This window comes from Drosophila subpulchrella, chromosome 3R, assembly GCF_014743375.2.
Source record: "Drosophila subpulchrella strain 33 F10 #4 breed RU33 chromosome 3R, RU_Dsub_v1.1 Primary Assembly, whole genome shotgun sequence".
Lineage (NCBI taxonomy): Eukaryota > Metazoa > Arthropoda > Insecta > Diptera > Drosophilidae > Drosophila > Drosophila subpulchrella.
Window position 1 is genome coordinate 4,512,886 of NC_050609.1, and position 22,708 is coordinate 4,535,593.

Below are 22,708 nucleotides of genomic sequence, written 5' to 3' on the forward strand. Positions count from 1 at the left end.
GCGATTTCTGCACGCCTCAATCCGGTCGTTTGGGGGCCTAATGTGATTATGATTTATGTGGGAGGCCTTGAGGTGCTACCTCTACCTCTACATCACCCCAGATTGAACCAAACTGTCCGAGCCGACGGACTGACTGATGCCAGTTAACCCAGCCAGCAGCATTATGCGGCCAATTCGATCGGAACCATCTGGACAAGGCTAATTGCGAATGCTGGTCGGCGCATGGCACACGGCATCGGCATGGAGTAAATTATGGGAGCTGCCCCTTCCAAAGGTCCTCCTTTTGTGTCTCCATTTAGTTCATTAAAATGCGGGTCCAGGCCAAAAGCAGCAGTTTTAGCCAAAGAGGCCTGCTCCTCGGCCAAGAGACATTCTGTGGCAGCCAAAGACCCACAATACAAGGTCAACTGCAGAATGGTTTGCATTCAAGATGCTCTAGGCAAGAACACTGACTTAAATATATATTGGAAAAAAAAAATATTTTTAAAAAATATTATATTAAGTTTGAAAGAGATCCGACTGTCTCATACAAATCTTCGTGAGGAAGAATGGATTTCAAAAATCTTTAAGAAAAGGATAGTGAAATAGTTTTAGTATTATATCTTACTTAACACTTTCCTCTGTAGGTTAATTTAAATTGTGAAGTTCTAGTTTATCTACGCCACTAAACTTACAAAAATCAGAGTTTATCAAATATTTTGGTAATGAATATATTTTAAATGGGTTGTTCCAAAAATACATAATAACTAAAAATTCATTGATAGTATCATATAAAAATTAAAATATATTTTTTATAAAAACCAATAAAAATCTAGTTCATGCTAATTTTTCCCAGGCATTTTGTATGTAAATTTTCAAGTTGTAAAGTTTTTTTTAATGTGAGTTTAAATAAGAAACCAATTCTAATGCCTCCAAAAATATACAAAGCTACAGAAAACCTCCAAAAAATGAAAGGCCTCCAAACGGCAACAAAGTGTCATTCAGCAAAGGCTTTTCCGCTCTGGCCAAAACCAAACAAGTTAAAAATATGAAGAGAAAAACTTAATTACACTATTAATTAGAAGCTGCGGCCTTATCTCAGTCGCTAAGTTTTTGTTCTTTTGTGTCTAGTTTTTCCAGCGCGAAGGTTGCCCAAAATAGGGTTCGGGGCTCTCTAGACTGCGAACTTTTACGTGATTCATCGGGCAATTGGCCATTGCGTAAGATCAGAGCCGAGCTAGTTAGTACAATTAAAAGTGAGCCAGTCGAGTGCGCGCTCAAGTTAAACATATAAGATTTTTTTTTGTTTTGGAGGCACGACAAACGAGTTCAGGCGGCTCAAAAAACCCACTCAAAACTGAGTTGGAGTGGAGTGAGATCTTTTTCATTGGGAGTGGAGTGGTTTCTGGGTTTTCTGGGTAGACCGTCAAGTATTCGTACTCGCATTCAACAACAATTGCAGTCAGTTGAGGTTGAAGCGTCTGGTTGAACGGTTGTACTTGTCGATCAATAGTAGATCCCCAGAATCACAGACCATAATAATAAAAGTGAAACGAGAAGAGTGTGTCTTGTATTATTATTGTCCCCGGCCACATTTGTGTTGTGCCATATTCGTGTGCTCCATTGTCTGGGGGAAAAGCTAACCGAAAAAAAGAAAAACTGAGGCAATTGCAACTGTGCAACAACGTGGAGCTTTTACCCGCCCGCTATTTTGGCCGAATATTGGGCAATCTCCCAACAACATTCGACTTAACTGCTTTATAGGCCATGCAAATTTGAGGCAATCTCTGGCTTTGGTGTGGCTCGATTTTCCATTTTCCAACTAGGAAAAGTCAAGCATAGAAAAAAACAAACTAGTGCAACCGTTGCAGCAGCCGCAATTGCAAATGAAAACGAATTGATTGTAATTGTTTCTTAAAACGAAAACTAACGAGTCGTTAAATCGCTGTACGGCACGCGGTTTTTGTTGCCTTGTCGATCGGTTTTCAAGTGCATGAAAGTAAGTGCGAGTGCTTGGCTAACAAAAAAGCAAACAAACATTGCAAAAGGTCATAAAACAACACAACACACATATAAATCAAACTCAAGTAGTGGGAGTCGAAAAATAAAGAAAACAAAAAGGAATCGCAGCTTCCCGCCAAAAACAAAGAGCAAAAATAATATTTACAGGCAGCAGACACAGCAGCAACATGTTGCCGAGGATAACTTTTGTGTTCATCATCATTTGTGGATATTTATTATTTACTGGTAAGCTGTGAAGACAATCCCCCAGGCCATAAATCAAAAATTCCCACAATATTTATGTGGCTCGCATGCTAAGTGGAGAGGTTACTTACAACATGGACTGACTTTGTCGGATCTTACAATGCACTTAGCGTAAAGTTGCATTTGTCGTACTTTTATATTTAATTAAATCATTTTTAAATATTTTTTATCTTGCAACAGAACAAATAAACTAACTTTTAACTTGCAGCAATGCTTACTCATAACCGAAATCAATTTTCCAGCTTTGACTTTTGATTGTCGCAATTCAAAACTCATTTACCCATATATCATAAAAATGACAAATGCATATTAATCACTTGAAGGACTGACACATTCCCATAAGATATTTGATTAAATACTAAATTGATTAAAAATTTATCTATCCATCAATTTTGAACAAATAAAAGAATACAATCTTAAGTACAGGGTATTTAACAAAGCAGAAGGCTTGACCAGAACTATTTTTATGGTCACAGCAACAACAAGGCTGTCTTGGCACAAGTCGTTTTGGCATGGATTTAGTTAATCGAATTACACAAAAATGCCAGTTAAGCGCAATAAATTCTAGCAGATTACACGAAAACAACATCGCATTGATGTACATATACGTATTCTTTTATAGCTACAGTTGTAATGCATTAACGAATAACTCTTTTGCTGTTATTTTTCACGTGTTTCTTTAATAATCTAAAATCCTGATGAAGTATTGTTGAGTTTCAAAAATCTAAAATAAAAGAATTAAGCCACTTGACAATTAATTTTACATTTATCTTAAGGAAGTAATTGTTAAAGCCTAGCAAAAAATAAAAATGTTTATATACGTATCATTTTTATCATTGAAACTTGATATTGTAAAATGGTATTTCTTTATTTTCGTGGGATTTAATAAATAATTTTAAGAACACTTCTAACTCTTTACGTTCCTTACGATTGTTTTCAATTTATTGAAGGACTTTGGACTTTTTTACTCAATCAATGCGTTCCAAAATGTGTACAAAAAGGCCTATTTCTCCCACCAACTGACTAAAAAACGATCCAAAGTTTGGTTTCTTACACCTAGTTTATTGGGGTTCTACTGTACCTTGGAGGCGGGATGCAGCCGGCTTTGGTGCACACCGACCGCCTGCCTTGATGTGTCAAGCGCTGGCTGACAAAACCGCAAGCCAAAAACCGCGTTCCAAACGGCGTTGAATTTTATTTTTTTGGTGTGTCAGTCGGTCGAACTGCCTTGCCATCGGGTGGCAATCCATTTGGCCACTTGGCGCATGCGTAACTTATTTCGCTGGCGTTGGGAAGAGCTCAGCCCGAAAGTTGCCAAATCCACGGACCAACTCGACACCATCATGCGAAATACTCGCATGTTTTATTAGCCATACCCAGCCGACGCCAAAGTTCAGGTTATTTATGAGTCCGGTATATTGCGGCAATTGCATTTGAAGACGCTGCCGCCTGGGAATACTTTCCCACTTCTGGCCAGACGAGTCATGCTCATGGCAATCGACATTCGCCCAGACAGGAAAGTTCTACTATATTTGGCATTTGACATTTGCATGCTTTTGAAGGTTGCCAAAGTCCGCACCCCGAAAAAAAAACTAGCTAAATATACAACCAAATGTTGCACGACATTTTGTGTGGCAAATAATGCAAAGCAAAAAAAAATATGCACAGACAATAAAAAGCGAAATTAAGCGACCGAAGCGAAGGCTATGCGAACCAATCCGCCTTTTAGCCGTCCGACGTCTAACGTCTGCCTCCCGATATTTACCCATTTGCCATTTCAACGAGGTGCGATTTGTGCTCGCCTCTAATTAACAGTCACTCTCTGGCATTGTGTCGATTATTACTTGGATTTTTAATAAACTTTTCATGTCAAAAGCGGTTGCCTACACGGGCGAACATAGCTAAGAATAGGCAAATGTCAAAGTGTTGACAATGGTAAAAGCACCCTATAGAAACACTTAATAAATAATAAAGGTAGATATTGTTTCTACAAATTCCAAAATAAAATGTTTTAATCACCATCAATACAATGTTTATATTAGCTTTATTAATTAAGATATAAAAACGTATACATGTTGAGGACATCAACATACATATATGATATATTTACCTTAAAATACTTAAGTACTATTTTAAAAATAGGTGCTTTTTATCTTTATCTAAAATAAAATATTTTCAAATTATTTTTGATGAGGTATTATTTTTATTGTCGTATTTAACAACCTGCATATAAACTGTGATATAGTAGGTACCTAAATGCATTTGATTAAAATAATTGCGTTGCGTAATTACTAATGAATTCGCTTACCAAAAGTCAAAGACTTGCATATCACAACCTTTTTAGGGATTGTACAAATGTGGGTGTCTAAGTCTACCGATTCCTTCTAAAAACCACTCCAGTCTACCATCTAAATTTTGAAAGTTGCCTGTAATCGCGAAGGCTTCTCCCCCATGAATGGATGCAAGAATGCGCCCCAGGGCCCCTCGAGTGGAGCCCATCATCCCGATGAATGGCTTCCCACTCACATTAACAGAGCAAGCATCCGTCTGTTTGGCGTCCACACAAATCAGTCGCTTGAAGCCAGCCAGCCAGCGCGGCGTATACGTAATGCATGCAACTAACTGGCAAATAACCTTTCAGCTGCCGTTCGGCACATCCGCTTTGGGCAGATTGTCAGATGTTTTAGCCATAGCCAACCATTTGCCATTCGAATGCAAATGATTTTCAATTATTGCGAGAGGCAGGCAGATAAGTATTTATGTGTATGGGAAAATGAACATTATTTTTAATATCTATGGGAAATATTTGTATATAAAATATCCCATTTCTCACACTGCGTTGGTAGAAATAACAGAAAACAGGAACACCTTTTTAAATTGATTAAAAAAATTAATATATAATTCATTGCCTTTAGAGTATAACTTTTATATAACATATATATGATATAGATTCGTCTTATTGTTAATAAATAGTCAGACCAATTAAAGAAATCACATCTCTTTCCTTTTATCTATCCCATCACTATGTGTGCATAATTGACCAATCTGATAATTCTGAAATGTGGGCAAAAAATGCTGCCAAATAATTGCAAATTTGCCAGGTGGAGGAAATAACTTCGCCCCAGCATCGCGCACGCAATGCAGCAAACTTTTCGCATTTTCGTGTTCACATTAATTGATTTATATGCACGGATAGCAACAAATACAAATGCTCTTGCGGAAAACAAGACAAAAAATTTGACCCAATCCGGTGCACACACAAAAGATTTACCTGCGCAAACATTTTTGCGCGTAAGTCAAACATTTGGCACACATGAGAAAACAATTTATGCGGCTGTCAGCCAACACACATCGCATTCGGACCAGGCCAACAAACAACTGCAGACCGCCCAGCTGACACATGCAAATCGGCTGGCCAAGTCAATGGCCAACAAAGCGATAAGTTTGGCCGAAAAAAATGTGGAATGCCAAGCTCAAATCCGATTGACAATTTGTCACATATTTCCCCTTTATTATTTATGGGTGTTAGCTGACCCTTCAACTTCATTCTTATAATATCTTACTTCCCCATAATATATATTTTTCTAACCACATTGTTTCCAAGAACGTTCTTCCTAAAGTGTTAGAAAACACCATCATAAATGTCTTTCTAATTCTATTTAAATCTATCTACTCCTTATCTTATAGAAAATCATTCCAAGAGTCTAGAACATTTTATAACTCCCTCCCCGTAGAAACCCATTGAGAATCATCCATAAATTCACAAACTACAACATCGTCATCATCGAAATCCCCAACAGAATGGCATTAAATCGCAGCTCATGTTAATGCTCTGGCATAATTTTCAATTAAAATGAAATTTGTTTTGTGTGCGACAAATTGCGGAAAAATTCAGTCATTTATATTTATGAGATATGCGACATGAAAAACTGCCCAGGCCGCGAAAAGCGACCTCCTGCTGCCGCCTCACCTTTGGCCAGGATGTGAAAAATCTGAGCGGCAGGTTGGAGAAACTGTGGGAATCAGTCGTGGATTTTCAATGCAATTAACGTGCAAAAGTGCATAATTACATATAAAAGCTTATTAAACTGATTTTGTAGCAGACAACCATGATCAGCTCGTTTTTGAGTGTGAGTTGTGGGTACTTGATGCATGGGAAATGGGTATTTGATGGCAAGGAAATTATTAATGGGGGAATAATAATCATTACATTGACTTAAAGAGAGATCTAAAGTCTTTTGGATAATGTAGAAAAGTTTATAAATTACAAAAAAAGTTATATTCTACAAACTAGTTCTCATTTGATGTATTGCTCAATCATTTGCTTGCCTATTAAAATCGATCGAACCAAGCGTGCTAGGCAACCCTAACTCAAAAACTGTAAGCTTTATGATTCGAAAAAAGATTGATCGTATAACTTGCAGAAAATGAAACCCTTCCTCGAGCGAAATACCGAAATATCGACGCCCACACCCGAATGTAAATTTATAGTTGTAATGAGCTGGCACAGCAGCCAAACAAGCCGAAAACTTATGTAAGAAGTTTGCAAATTAATCGCATCGAGGAGCTGAAACGGTTTTGTATATTTGCGCTACAATCTGACCACCTTCCATGGAATCCTAGCCCCCAGCGACTATCGGCATGGTTAATTTTGTACACCGAAATAAATTGAAACGAAGTCTGAAAATACATAGAATTTTAATATATTTCCAAGCTAGTACCGAAAGCTCTCAGCAACAGTCTTTTCTATAACTAGAGTATTGAGACGAAAAATTGGTAGCTTTAGAATTTTGAATACTGCGTAGATTCATTTAATTAAAATAAAATTTAAATTTATATACATAGAAGATAAATAGATATATTCGAAAATAATTGTAGATATATTTTATAATTTACTAAGAAATCTTTATGTATTATTTCTGTATTACTATTAATTTTCTCCGGTGCAGTCTGCAGTTACCTGGAATTGGTGGGTGTCTTATGGCCAAGCGATAAAGATCGGGAGACAACGAGAGCGGTTCTAACTGCATTTCGTATTAAATTTTATTTGGCAATTCGAATTCAGCTAAAAGTTCTTTGGCCTAAAACGAAACTAGTTGGGGTTTGGGGATTTGGAGTTTTTGGGCATAGCTAACAAATAGATTTTGGCTGCGTTCATAATTTAACCATGCAACACAGGGAGTGGGTATACGGTATACGTATATCGGGTGGGATCTGAAGAGGCAGGAGGGTGGATTTTATGCTGGCTAGACAAAGCGCCTTTGAGCTATTTGCGGCCATTGAAAGCGGTGCTGCACGAAAACTGCCGGCAAACTGAACTCGTTCGTTTTGGTGGCATTGTTTTAGGTCTTTGCTCAGAGGTTTGGCCAACCGACCGACTGAAAGACCAACCGACCGACGTTTTATGCAATGCATTTAGTCAATAGATTAAGGAGGCCTGCGACTACACACGTATAAATATATACATCTAGATTTATATATCCCCCCGCGAGTGTGAGTAAAAAATCGTGACTGCATGAGGTTGCCGTTAAAATATACTGCCCCGCACAACTGGCGATCGAGCGAAATGAAAAACAATTTTAGTTCAGTTCAGAGCTTATTGTCCCCAATTTTTAAGGTGGAGCCCGCGACAATTTTTTCGGTGGCTTTCAAGTTGCAACTTGCAAGTTGCATTGATTGTGAGGACAGTAATCTGTACAAACGATGGGATAAACAAAGAGATTTCAATATCATATAGTAGAGGGTATTATGTTTATGAAGCTTATTTGTTAACAATAAAGATACAAAATAATATAATCTTTGAATAGCTTTTCTAAAAAAACCTGTTTTTGGATATATTACTTTGGGAATATCTTTTTTTTCCCCAAAATTAAAGAATATTAAAGGCGATTTCTGGAGATATACCCGTATTTATGAATAATTTTTAAGTCCAACCATGCTTAATTTGACTGCGGCACCACCTGGCAGATTTATGGAAATGTCGCTGGCCAGCGCAACACCGCATCGGCACATGCAACAGGAAATTCATTTACATAATTTTTGCGTTTGGCCATTTCGCATCCTTTGCGCTTGACTGGGCGTTATCCTTTTAATAAGCGAGTGGACTGGGAGGTGGGTGGATGGATATGTATATCCAGGCGGCAGGCACATGGCAAGCCGTGTGGATAATCAGCCTATCAAGGATTCAATTATATAATGAGCTTAATTTATTTTGCGCCGCTTTACGCGCTTGCAACACACAGCAAGGACATGGGTCCCATGGACGATGTTCATCATGCCTGAACTGAATTATCCTCGTTAATGTTGCTGTTTTTGCTGTCCAGGGATGTTGTTTTTCCTCCTGTCGCTGCCAGTTCTCTGTGACATGGAAGGATATGCCATGGCATCGTCTTTTGCCTTTTTTTCCAATGATTTATTTTCACATAATTGTTGCTTCACAAGGTCCGGGGCATACAACTTCGCACTTCCTGGCTTGGCTTTTTTAACCCTTTAACCGATTACGGCCAAGAAGAATGGGAATCGCTAATGGGCCTGATGACTCTTTATGGTTGACATTAAGATGAAGTAAGCCGACAATTTATTTAAGAAAATGCTATTTGTTTGGATTGCATTTTGAACATAAATGAGTTAAGGCCCTTAACTTAAGAAACAGTTTATTGTTTAGAGAACAAAATTTGGTTTATGACATTAACAAAATGTACTAGCAAGGAATCGTTAAAAAAATATAAGGCGTGGAACAAGAAGAAACTCTTTAACTTAATCTAATAAATTTTAAAATGGTGATTAGACAAATGATTATTATACTTAATAAATCAAACTCCTTTTCAGACTTTAATTGTAAACGAAGAGAAAGTTCGAACTTTTAACTTTATGCCTAATTTAGATGCGAAAACAATTTCCGCCACTTAGGCAATTGAGTTCCTTATAACCACAGCTTCACCTTCCACACCTTCCTAATAAACGAGAAAACATTAATAATACCATTTAGAGGCGGATAGCTGATAAAACCAAAAGCCACAAAACAGTTTAATTTATGTGCAACAGGAACAAACTTCAGCAGCAGTACAAGTCCTATTCCCTGGGTCTAATCATCCAAAGCAAAGACAAAGCCTAGAAAAAGCAACAGGCCCGGCCAAAAAGAGATGTGCCTACGACGATAAAACTTTTGTGGCAATTTGATTTATGTGGAGGATTTTTATCAACCGGCGGATTGGATTGGATTGCATTGGGGGTGCTTGTTGGTGCGGTGAAAAAGGTGCCAAATTCAACGGCTAGGCTCTGAAAACCAAACAACAATTACAATTGTGAAATGCGTTTCTGTTTGCTATTTAATTTTCCCCCAGCTGCTGACTCAATTTCGCGCACAAACGAAAGGCAATTACTTTAATTATGCGAATGCAGCATACAAAAACAGAAACAAAACCGAAACCCAATCACAGTGGCGACGACAAGCCACTAACCCGAGCCAAACCAAACCAACCAAACCAAACCGAAGCAAATCCAAACCCACCAATGCGAACCAAATCATCAGATTGGATGGAGCAACACATGAAGGATGCGAGATTTGGGTGCAAGGGGCTGGAGGAGTGGTAGGCTCCGCCGGAGGAGAATGGTGGCAACAACGTCCGTTCGGTTCGGTTTAGTTTGGGTTACCTAACCGGCAGACAACCAGCTAGCCAGCACAACGCCTGACGTGGCAAAGGGGTGTGCCCCATGACGACGCACTCCCATCCGTTGGCCCAAAACAAAAAAAATTAAATCTTTTTATGGCTACTTTATACCCTTGCAGAGGGCATTCCAATTTTCCGCAAAATTCGTTTTCCAAATACCATTTGAGTGGGTTTGCAGCACATAAAAACAGTCACCTGATAGGAATGGTACTTAAAAAGATAGGTTCCATTACTTATTACAATCTCAAATGGCTAGTATAGATCGTATAACCAATATTTATTTTAAGAGCGTAAGTCACTATATTTGGTATACTCTTGAAATTTTAAGAGTGTTATTGGAGTATACTAAAGTGTATTATACATCTATTTTTTAGGTCCTAAAACCAACTATAAAGGGTGCCTTAAATTAGTGAATTCTGTGGAATTTGTCGATTTTAATAATATTTTCCAAGTAGTTTATGAATAATAAGATTTTAAATAATCTCAAATATCAAAGGGTATCCCACCATTCGCTTACAAATAATAATATTTATTTTTTCTCTCACGCACAAAACTTTTTGACATAAGGCCCCTAACAAATGCGTGGCTAATGGACTTGGCTACAGATATAGATATCGAGATTTATATTCGGACGTGGACGTGGACAAACGAATGTGTGAATAACCGAGCAGTTTTTACAATTTGTCGCCGCAATTGCAGTTGGCCTCTCAGCAAGAGACTCACCTCAACGGGCGCCTAATTACAATTTGATTGTTTTTCTTTTTCGCAGTAATTATTTCAATTGTAATAAATTTTGTTGCCATTTTTGCGAAATATAATTTTGCAATTTGTCGGCCATGGCTCGTTGTTATGCATGTATGTGCATTTATGCGAACACCTAATAATTTAATTTTTAATTGTATGTTTTCTGCCTTGTGTGGGAGGCGGTTGGATTTTGGATAATTGGTTTCTGCTCTTTGAGGCGTGTGCTCTGCGTTTTGCAGTTAATTTGTTGGGGTTAAATAATTAGCTAACCTGTGGCTAACTAATGGCTGCCTACTTTGATCTGAATGTGGATTAGACCACCGATTTCTGGGTATTCATTTAGGAGGTAATTGGAACATATTCGGGAAGTTTTCAGATTCGATGGATAAGAAAATCCGAAACTTTCGGTTAACTAAAGGTTACTGCTTCGGCTTACGGCTAAACTACAACCCAATATAACAATTTAATGTTTAAAAACTCGTTATCGGAAGTTTCAATTAAACTCATAGTAGGATCGTTGGATTGATTACTCATCGATCAGCACAGCTGCACTGAGTTTGCCTTCCCATGTCGATAGTCTAACGACTAAGCCCACACTCGATTAGATGAAAGGCCCATGTTCGATGCAATACCAGATCATTGGCCAGGCAAACTTTATCGCCAGGGGCTCCACAGCAAACATTCAACTCAATTACACAACCAAAAACGCTGGGGAACAGACTGAGAACTGCAAAAAATAAAAGCAGACAACTGCGGAACAAGGTTAAGGTCAATTACAACAGGCAAAAGCTGCCACAATAACGACAGCGACAACTGCCAGCGATGTTAATAAATTGCGCGTGAAATGTAGAATATCAAATGAAGAACAAGTTTTTGCTCGCTTCCAGTTGCAGCAATAAAATACGAAGGTATACGAAATTAAATAAATAAATTGGATCCATCCAAAAATTGGAGTCTTCAAGTAAAGTTCTATAAACGGTCTTTCAATCTGTTACTAAAAATTGGTACTTTTGGAATACCGCATTTGAGAATATATAATTTTGTTTACATAAACAACAAATCAAGCTAATAAGCCCCAAAACCAAGTTAATTCTAAAGCTGAAAAAATGAGGGAAACAAAAACATATTTATATTGAGCAATTACCACAAAGTTCTGCAGTCAGAGTCAGATATTTTCCCACTGCGAAAGAAGCTGCAAGGTCAGCCACAAAAAACGAAAACCGCAGTAAACTTGTCATCAGAAGCAGCCACGGAAAAATCTACACAATCAACTGCATAATAAACAACATCATACACCTAAAATATAGATCGCTATCGCATGTCTAGATTATTATATTAAAATTATGGAAAGTGTAGATATTTTATAAGCTTTAGAAAATGTGTCGAACTAAAAAATACATTTAGATTTGCTTCTAAATTAAATTACAATTTTATCACAATTTCATAGTCTTATAATTATAACATTTAACACTTTTTTTTTGGTAGTGTAAGAGAACAATTGTTGCTCAATTGTTAGCAGCGCCAAAAGCGAGTATTAAACCTTAAAAGCGGGTCAGAGACATCTGAGGTTAAAGTTAACGCGACGGCTACTGACTCATTAACCGGCTGAGGGAGTGGTTTGCGGGGCAAATCAAATTTGTATCTTGACATTCAAGCCAATGATTGGCATCTCCGCAAGCCGTAGTGGTACAAATAGACTTTAATGTTTATCCCCCCCGACGAAACCTTGACCTTTGCAGATTTGAGGAGTGGTTCTTTCGACTAATTTGTGTATTATTTACTTGCAGATTGCCGTGAAACGGTTCGCTCCAAGCGTGCCAAACGCCCACGAGCTCCAGAACCGGTCAATTTCGAGCCGGAGCCCCAGCAGGATCTGGAAAATGATGAAAGTGGCAGCCAGGAGAAGGACCTGCCGGAGATACCGGACAACTTCCTTAGTCCATCGGTGCGCGAGTATCTCGAGCTGGGCAAATCCATTCCCGGTGAGTTTTAAAATCCTTAATGTCTACGTATCAAATTAAAAGGATCGAACCCATTGACAAAATTCCTTCATCAAGCATGCCACAACCTCGAAAAACAATGGATAAGGGTCCTTTGGCAGAGGGTACAATATTTTTTGAACTTTTTTTTCGGGTAGTCGAAAAATTGGAACCGAAGATGAGGCAGTGAAATGCATTTCGGGCCATCAGCGACAGGCCAGAAAAAGTGCACGATTTTAAATTATTTCCCGCCGAGCGGAATGGATATTTGGCACAGAAGTGCATCTACTCGTAAATTCATTTATTAGCGCCAGAGAGGCGGCTGAAACCGGTACGGGGATTTGTTTATGTCGTATGTTTATTTTTGTTTTTTTTTTTTGAAAGGGGGCATTCATTTTTTTGGTGACCCCGGGGCAGCAGCGCCTGCAGTTGACACTTCTGGGAGGTAGGAGTGCGTTTTTTCTGCAGGTTTCTTTCAAGTAAGGTTGGATGAAGTGAAATTGATTGGAAACCGCCGACTGCGTGACATGCAGTTTGTTTTGTTTACGGTTTATTGGTTTATTTGCTTCTGTAGAGAGCGCCTCACTAATTGCAATAACAAAATCATTTGCAGGTCGTCCCGGCGTTGACTATCCCATTCTGTCGGCGGTGCCGTATACGAACTTTTACTGCGACGAGCAGGAGTATCCTGGATTCTTTGCCGACATGGAGACAAGGTGTCAGGGTGAGTGCCTCTTAAAACAGGGAAAACATTTATGAGTGTACTAAAAGAATATTTTCTTGGAATTGACAAATAATTTGTTTAAAAAGGATTTTTTGAAGATTTAAAGAACTTGTAATATTTGACTGCTTAAAATATGTATTATAAAAATCTATTGTCACAATAAAATTATTGATATGTTTTAGTAATGTATAAACATTGTTAATGAATTAAGTATCATTTTATACTGAAACAAAATGAATCAAGTTAGAGCTTTTTAAAATTAATCTTCACCTCAATAACATTAATAATAATATATTGTATCCCCGCAGGTTGGCACTACTGCGACATCGATGGACGCCAGGCCACGTTCCTCTGCCCAAATGGCACCCAGTTCTCACAGGCGGTCTTCGTCTGCGACTGGTGGTTCAATGTGCGCTGCGATCTCTCACCCCGGCTATATGCCATTAACGCCCGACTCTATCAGCGCCCCAAGGTGAATCCCACTCGGCCACATCGCATCATTACCAAACAACTGGTCGAGGACATCTTCACCTGAGCCCCGCGGGATCCTCCTTTTCATGTAGCTTAAGTTTGCCGATGCCTATTAGTTAATAGATTAGTTCTGATATCATGTGCTCTCATTAAGGTGGAAATTCTAACTTAAATTAAAAGTTATGTTTCATATTTAACTTTTACAGAAATAATTCTTTTAAGACTTCAATCTATGTATTTCCAGTGGCTTCTCTCAAAATAGACTTCTCTTATTTTATATTTCAACACTCAATATTTCTGTAACCTGTAAATAAGATATTTTTTAAATATCAGCTCTTAAAACCACTTTCCTTAATACTAGGAAAAACCATTTGTATTTAGTGCTACCGACAATTACAGTAACTAAAAACTTAATGTTAAAAAAAAATTAAAAGAATTTTCTTTAATTGATTTTATAATTAAATTAAATTTTTGCAGGCATTCCATTAGTAAGTTGCATTTTTCTTACCATAATAACAGCTTAGAAAATGTAAAATAACTTTTAAGATCTGTATATATTTTAAAACTTTATTATCAAATTATAAAATAAAATTATTATTCTTAAGAAACAAAAAACCTTTTTATTAAAAGATTAAAGAGATGGGGTGCCATTTTTGAATATAAAGATTTTTGGTTCGTTTGAAAAAATTTGGTCGTACGATGACAGCACTAGATCTTATCTAGATCATTGCAGATCCGGTGGACATTTTACTAGTCTCTTAAGGAGATTTTGGTGGTTTGATCAAAACTTAATGCTAGTGTATAAAAGCAATATATTTTCCATAGCTCGGTTATGGGCGCAGAGTAAAAAGTATAATCAACCGATAAAATGTTGCATACTTTTTCTCCGCTTGTAGCGGTTGCAGGCAGCCAAAAATAGGGCAAAACAAAAGCTGGGGCCAATTCAAGTTGGCCAAAACACGTCACTCGCAGCAGCATCAACGTCAGCAAAAGCAAGAGCAACGGCAAAGGCAATGGAACGCCTCAAAAGCCCCAAAAAGCAGCGGCTAAAATCGTGCGATGGCCCGTTGCTCGCCATGCGGCTCAATGGTCTAGGGGTATGATTCTCGCTTTGGGTGCGAGAGGTCCCGGGTTCAAATCCCGGTTGAGCCCGGCTCACAAATATTTTTATCTAACCAACTATCGACTCGGGTGGGCAACATTTTTATGGCCACGGCCCAAAGTTAATTAAATAAACAAAAGAAAAGCGAGAAGGCAAAATGAGCGATGTGAAAATGCAGATTGCACCGGCATTTTCGGCCAGGCCAACAAATGAACGAACGTTGCACAGATGGCAACGCGTTGATTGGATGCCAAATAAAATGAAGTAGCAGTAGCGGCTAGCTTGCGATCAGTGATGCCAATTATCCTACAAGTTGTACCTGTTGTTAAATCTTTTGTCTGCACAGTAGGTACTTTTTTTTTACAGCTGGGTAATTTAATAAGAATTTATTTCGATTTTGTTAGTATAAATATATTGTTATACTCATATTATATTAGTATATTATATTTAAATGTATATAGAGACTTGAACTAAAGGCCGATTTCAATATTATATAGAATTTAAAACCTAACTATCGGTAGCATTTGAATTAATATTAGTTTTGCTCGGTTTTAGTAAATTTAATTGAATTTTATTTAAAAATGTAATTGCAAATGTAAGGATCTATAATATTCAAAATTTGCGGTTAATTTCACTTTGATCAAAAGCTGATCCATTAAATATGAAGCTATACCAAAGAGTTGTTAAAAAAAAAGAAAAATGTTTGAATATTAATTTTTTATTATAGTACTTAGGTAAAAACAGGTGGCGCCCAGACCATCGCTAGTTGTAATGAAAGGCAGGCCAAGCAGATAACTTTTCGGCTGGGTAATACTCGTGTTTCCACCAACTCTGAGTCAAGCACATGCAACTACTTGTTTGGGGCATTTACGATTGACTTGGCCGATAAGTCTTTGTGTGTTTTATCGCCGACAATTGGAAAATTGAACAATGAGTGTCGCTCTGGGCCCAAAATGAAAAATTTCAAACTCCACGCGAACTGAAAGTGTGAAAGACTAAAAGCGGCTGCCGAAAACTCGAACTAGTCGTGCTTATGATGTAAGCCCCCAAATCCAATTTCTTACGGATCATTTCTCTATATTTGTTTTCGAGGGGGAAACCCGACGACAAAGCCATCTGCCGGCCATAAATTTGTTTGCGATTAAAGAATAGAGCTATCATATTTTGTAATGGCCTTACATGGCTGTCGTAGCGAATTATTACAAAATCCAAAGCCAGCCGAATGCAGCTCCGAAATAAAAATATGAAAACTACTTTCACAAGCCGGATCGGAGATCGGAATTAATATCACCCCAGCACTATGCAAGTTTTTTGATCCACGTTCGCCTGATCTGACAAAAGTGCGGAGACTGGCGATGGCCTTCGCATCGGGACGAGATGATCGGATCTGCAGCTGGCTGGGACAAGACAAGTTGGCAACAAGTGCGGGTCAGTTAGAGCCACATGACCAGCGCAACTTAGCCAACTTGGCTAACCGAATTTAGTGCTTAAATATTTGCTTTTTGCAGGTAAGACACCATTCAAAAAAACCAGCAGCATGTCTTCTGGAGATGAGTGCGATAGTTAATTAAGTTAATTGATATATTTTATAATTTTTAGAAAAGTGTTTAGAAGTATTTGAAGTAAAAAAGGGTGTTAAAAAAAATGTCATAAATGTATGTAAATGTATCACATTAATGTGATGGCCATAATTTGTTTTTTTAATAAATCATCACGTCTACTTATGAAAATCCCAATAATAAGCTTAGCTCAAACTGGGAATGGACACACTTTTCATTTGTTTTACAATGTGGAATACTCTATTGGTTTTAATTATTTATATTATAGGTGTGTCTTTAACGATAAAAAATCTTCTGGCAATTACTTTTCAAATTCCTTTACCATAAATATTTTTGAACCAAGTTTTTTCTTGGCTAAGGCACGATGCCAGCACTATTCAACATTCTTGCATGCCCTGGCGATTTTCCAAAGTAACGACAACGGAGAAATATGACAAACGGCGATGGAATAAATCGGAATTCTTGCCACAGCATCGGCGACGGGCATCGGTGGCGTATGTGTAATATATTTCGTGTACTTTTTAGCAACCGGCGCACGAACCGAAATCAATCCCAAATGCAGTCGAACAAATCACGAGCTGCTTCTCAAACTGCTGTCAAAAGAAGTCTTAACCAGATCGACGACTAATGATTCGGTTAGAGACCGATTGCAAGACAGGTGGGGTGCGGTTCCCATAACTGTTAATGACTTTCGGTGGCGGCCTCAAAAGTGCAATGGAAACACATTTAATGAGTACCACTGCCTGAACACAACTCTGCGGGCATCTGGCTGCTGATCAATTGGCTGTTGCTGTTGGCCAGGTGAATGTCATTGGCTACTGAAAGTGAATGTTCGTTGCCCCCCTGGTGAAAGGATCACTCTTTTGGGATGGGGATGCCCGCTAATGAGGCGCAGGCAGTGAGTGGGATGGGCATTCTCACCATCGTTCATCTGCCAACAATGCTGCAACGTATGCACTGGCAAAGAAAAATGTATAAATTAATTTCTAACCAAAAGATATGAAAAATATTAAGATTTAAAAGCATATCTGACTTTAAACTTTTAACTAGAGGTTGTGTTCTGGTTAAGTGAAAAATCAACAAACCAAATTTCACAGTGAATCCTTAATAACATTATTATCACATTGAGAAAACATATTTGTCTTTCCGAAGAATTTAACTTTATGTTAACTTTATTTGACAAATATCAAAATAGAAGGCAAACATGATATTGAGAAACCAGAGCTAAAGGAATTCTTAGTCTAGTCTATTTTAAGCTTTCCTAAGTCTATCATTAGTTTTATGAATCCCTTTCATTTTTCCCCAACTGCTTGGCTAAATTATACTAATTTTCCCTTCGTGTACTCCATGAGTTACAATTGTGCAAGCGGCCCATAAAGACAGGCAGCGCTTAATTTGCCTATCAATGCTTCTTTTCAATTTACGTGATGGATTGCGGCATCTCTGGGCTCTGAAATATGAGAACCCACCGCTCCAAGTCACGCAATTCAAGTGTAAAATTACATTTTCTTCATTCATAAAATGCAACATGTTGCTGCTGCTGCCGAAGTTGGCAGAGAAAAGCGTGAGCATTTCCCCCTTGTAATGAGGCAACCGCAATGCTGTTGCGGGTGCTGCGGAATGTGGTGGACGGTCTTATGGACTGGGAAGGATGGATGGAAGGTATGGGAGGTATGGTAACCACGGCTGTGGCCATAGATGTAATACCAGGAGGCGTGAAAAGTCGGTCATTTGGTCAGTAGTGGGCAACAGCAGACAACACAACAATCAACGGACCAACACCCACAGACATATCCAAATTGAACAATCAAATAGTTATGTCTTGAAACCACGCATTTACTTAAACGGAGAGGCTTTAAATACAATGTTAAAGATTTAAATATAAAATATCCCATTAGGTGTAGTCAATATCAATTACAGAATACATTTTTAAAACTTTATAAAATTTCAAAAACAGTTATCATCCTAAACCCATTGTTTCTTAGCATAATGGAAAGCCCCGACAACCTAAAGATTACGATTGCATCCAGAGCAGCTGCAGTTCATTTATTTATTGTATTTATTCTAGGATATATGAACACCTAAATGCAGCTTTCTTGGCTCACAACCAGTAAAGGCAAACGGAAATAAGATTTTAGCCAGCAGCAACAAATCATGAGCAACCAAGAAACCAAGATGATGTATTTTGTGTTAGGGATTTTGCTGTGACAAATGCTGTTAGCTGGAGTTCAGGGATGTATTTATGTGGCTAACAAACCATTACACGCATTGCCAAATTAAGTGTAAATAACTCGGTTGTATCAACAAATAAATCATGCCACTCAACAGAAAAACTCTGGTCGCAGTCACTCAACTGAAGAGCAGAAAACAACAGGCAGTTAAATCGAACACAAACCGGGTGAGAGGGTAAAGTGCATTTGCATAATGACAATGCAATTTCAAATAAACGCAGGACACATGTCAACGAATAAATTAATTTACTCTAAAATTATTTATGCAGCAAACAAAGTGAGAGTAGCCCTGAGAAGCACTGGGAAAAATCACGTGGTAAGTTTTTGGGTTAGTATAGTTAAGTACTGTAAATTAAATGTTTAAATGATTATTTAGTCCTTTTAAAACCGACTTTTCAATGTCATGTTAAGACTCTGTCGTATAAATGAGTTTTGAGAAATATTTGAAAAGGCAAATTGATTTTCTCAATGCCACGTTAATTTGTCGAACGACAAAACTTAAGAGATTCTGCTTACAAGTTTAGTTTTGACGACTGACAAGTTTAACTACAACTTTGCTTCCAGCTAGAAGTTTTAAGTAAGAAAAAACCTAACATGATAATAAGAAACTACATTTTTAGGAAACAAAATTTTATCTCAAGGACAAAAGTTAACATGACATTGAGAAATCGGCCTTTAATTCTCTATTTCAAATTTGTGTTCAGCTTTTTTAATTTAAACCAAAATGCCATTTAGAAAGGAAAAATAATGAATGTCTAATTAAATAGAATTTTCCTGCTAGATATCACAAATAATATGAATTTATCATTATTTTTATGGACAGTGCATGAGCCGATCCGTAACGACACGCACACGACATCCAAGCACACAATGGACCCCAGACTGGGGCAGATTGGTCGGTCGGTTGGTTGGTTGGTTGGTTCGCTGCTCCCAAATGAGGATTGGGAATTGGGGAGTGGGAAATGGGCTCCGGGGGAAGCCTAATGAAGGAAGCATTTGGTGTCTGCCGTTGCCTGAGCACACAGCTGTGGACATGTTCCCCGGCACTTGCAATTGCACCTGCACACCTGTGCCAATGGACGCCTACATGGATTCAATCTGGTTTCGTCTCGTCTCGGCATCGTCATCTGCATTAATTGTATGGCTATATGGGCTATGGCTCTATTTGCCTAAACGGCCGGGATACCGAAACTTAAATAGCCCACAAAGTTTGCCCAGATTTCTAGTGGAGTGTGCGGGGCATGTGGAATGGACCTTTCAATGGTTATGTCGGCGGCCACTTTTCAATTATAACAAAAACTCTCAAACCCTCAAAACGAATGGCAAACGCAGTGCGCGCAAAGCTCAAAGGCGTGCAATTTGAAATGCCAATTGATTTTGCCCCGGAATAAAAAATATGTACATTTCTGCCGGCAATCCCGGCGACTTGTTAGTTTGCTGGCAACACCAGCCAGTCGGCAGTAGCACAGCAAAAAGTGCTGCAATTGAAACACAAAATAAACTGAAAGTGGCGACTGGAGATGGGTCAACTGTCAGAGTGGACGAATTGGAAATACCCTTAGGGAGAAGCAGCCCAACTATATTTTACCTTATATTTAGTACATTTACTATACAATCATGCTGCTTTAAATGTGAGTTTGAGACGGAATTTACTTTTAAGTATAGGCCACAAAACAAAGAATTTGTATATGAGAAAATAATTGGCAAACTGCAATTTAAATTGTATTTAAAAATATATTGTTGTGCTGTAGGTTTTATAAATGTATATATTATTCAGTGTTATTTTAAGGCATCTTAACTGACATTTATATATATATTTTATTATATTATAAAGTTTTAAAGTAATATCCAAACCTTTTAACTAACCAATGTAACAATAAGGGCATTGCATTCTCTAAATCGGAGCACATCAAGACCAAAACAGAACCCTGACCCAAAAGAACCATCCTCCAGCCAATGCAAACCGAAAGTCAGACGAGGAACGATCCCTACTACTTTTCGCCCCTTTCCAATGAGGAGTTCCATTCAATTGCTCTTTGTACGATTCATGGCGCGTGATTTTTGCAACTTGTGTTCGCGGCTTTTTGCCAGGCACTATTTTTAACCAACATCGCAGCATCCGCCTCCTACTCCTCCCACTCCTCTTGACCAACCGCAAACATTTTAGCCAGAAGCCGCAGCTACAATGTTGACAACGTCAACCCGTGTCCGTGGTGTCCACGTCTCCGCCGCCTTCGTGTTTCCATGTCGCCAATGTTTGTCCACAATTCAAAATCATTTAAGCGCGTTTTCTGCTCCTGCTAACTGAAAAAGAAAAGAAAAAATCCCCCTTTTGTATGATTCCTTCCTCGTAGTTTTTCCTTCTTTTTCCCCACTGCTTTTCTTTTTATGGATTATTTTCACGCCTTTGGCACTTTGCATTTTGCCTTTTTGCGGTCTGTGGGAGTGTAAAAAAAAACTGAAAAAGCCATGCCGCATTGACTAGCATATTTCTTTGGCCTGTGCTTTATAATTGAAAATCCCACAAAGGTGTTGTCGTTGCTTTGTGACTAAATTGAATTTAGTAATCGCTTTTTTATCGACCATTTCAAACTAAAAGTGCCTGTGTCTATAACATAATTTTTTTTCGTTCGATTAAATGGCTTTGGGCACTTTCTAAACCATGTTTTGGCACGTGCACTGCTATGTCCAGTTTTTGGAGCACTCCCCTTAACTCCATGTCCGCTAAATTGGCGGAGTTTCCCTTTATGACTGCCCTGGGGTGACGACGTTCAGCCAATTGGACAGAAAATAACCAGGATTGTACTCTTATGTAAAGGGTCATTACAAAAAAAAATTCAATATGTTTTATCAAGGAATATGAATTTAAAATACACTTCTAGGACCTTTATTTTACATTCATTAATCTATTAATGACATTGTAAGTTTATTTTAAAATACTATATAACACAAAAATGAAAATTGATCTTACTTTTCTCAATAATTGAACTTAAAAATGTAGGTTGCTCAAGGATCTTTACAATTTTTTGGAAGAGATCACTAGTCGTGGTAAGAGTATTACCCCTATAACTTAAAGTGATAAAAGCAACACATCCGCTTAGACACTCCTCTCTTCCATGTAATTCGACCTCAAACACTTATCACGCTTTTTAATGATTGCACTTTCGTTTGATTGGTTGGTGGAGTTCATTAAATATTTATGGGTGAACAGACGAATTATATTTTCTCCTTTTTTCCATTTATTCAACAATTAAACTTAAAATCAATTCGCCTGCATTTCTCTGAACTTGAAAAACTGGAGAATTATGTAAATGCTGGGAAAGGAGCGTTACACAGTAATAAAAAATAGAAAAGGGGACCAAATCTTTTGACTCATAGATGCGGGTGAGTTGTTGCAGCCAAGTCAATGGGCCAATGAGCAATGCGTGTATCGCTGTAACATTTCACCGGGTAATTTATAACTTTACTTTTTAATTAATTTGTTCAGTAGCTGAACAATGGGAGTGTTCGCCAATTTATAAAAGTTCAGCATGATCATAATTTTCGGAAGAAATATGAGGGGAAAAAAGAGATGAATTACGGATTGTAGACACTCTATACTTTAGGAGAGCACGTTTTACCCACATTACATCAAATAAATAAATAAAACAAAATTACAAAAAACTTAAAGTAATAATTTAATAAAAAAAAATTTAAAATCCTAAATATTTTTGACCAGAAGACAAAGCTTAAAAACTTTTTGAGCTAGTAAAGTTTGCACACTCAATTCAAGATCGCGTGGCTTGTCGAAATTGAAATAACAATTTCGCAAATAATTATGTGGGATGAGCTGATCATATTTTGTGGTTAATTTCCTAGCCAGGGAAAGTGCAAAGGTGAAAGGACGGGCCACCGGTGAAAGGAATAATAAATAGAGGAAACCAAATAGAACCAGTACAAGCCCCTGGGCTGAATCAATTTAAACATAATAAGATGGTCACCCTG

General features: G+C 37.9%; 2 protein-coding genes and 1 non-coding gene across 4 annotated transcripts in view; 2 read left to right on the forward strand and 1 right to left on the reverse strand.

Annotated features, from left to right (window-relative positions):
• Positions 1 to 22,708, reverse strand: part of LOC119563294 — a 59,229-nt gene that overhangs the window by 7,490 nt on the left and 29,031 nt on the right. The gene's annotated exons all lie outside the window — the stretch shown is intronic.
• LOC119563336 lies at positions 1,460 to 14,259 on the forward strand. The gene is made up of 4 exons (XM_037876687.1): positions 1,460 to 2,226; positions 12,446 to 12,640; positions 13,251 to 13,361; positions 13,670 to 14,259. The coding sequence occupies exons 1-4, from the start codon at positions 2,169 to 2,171 to the stop codon at positions 13,894 to 13,896; spliced, it is 591 nt and encodes a 196-aa protein (XP_037732615.1). The 5' UTR covers positions 1,460 to 2,168; the 3' UTR covers positions 13,897 to 14,259.
• Trnap-ugg lies at positions 14,913 to 14,984 on the forward strand. Its single transcript has one exon. It is a non-coding gene; the product is annotated as a tRNA-Pro (tRNA).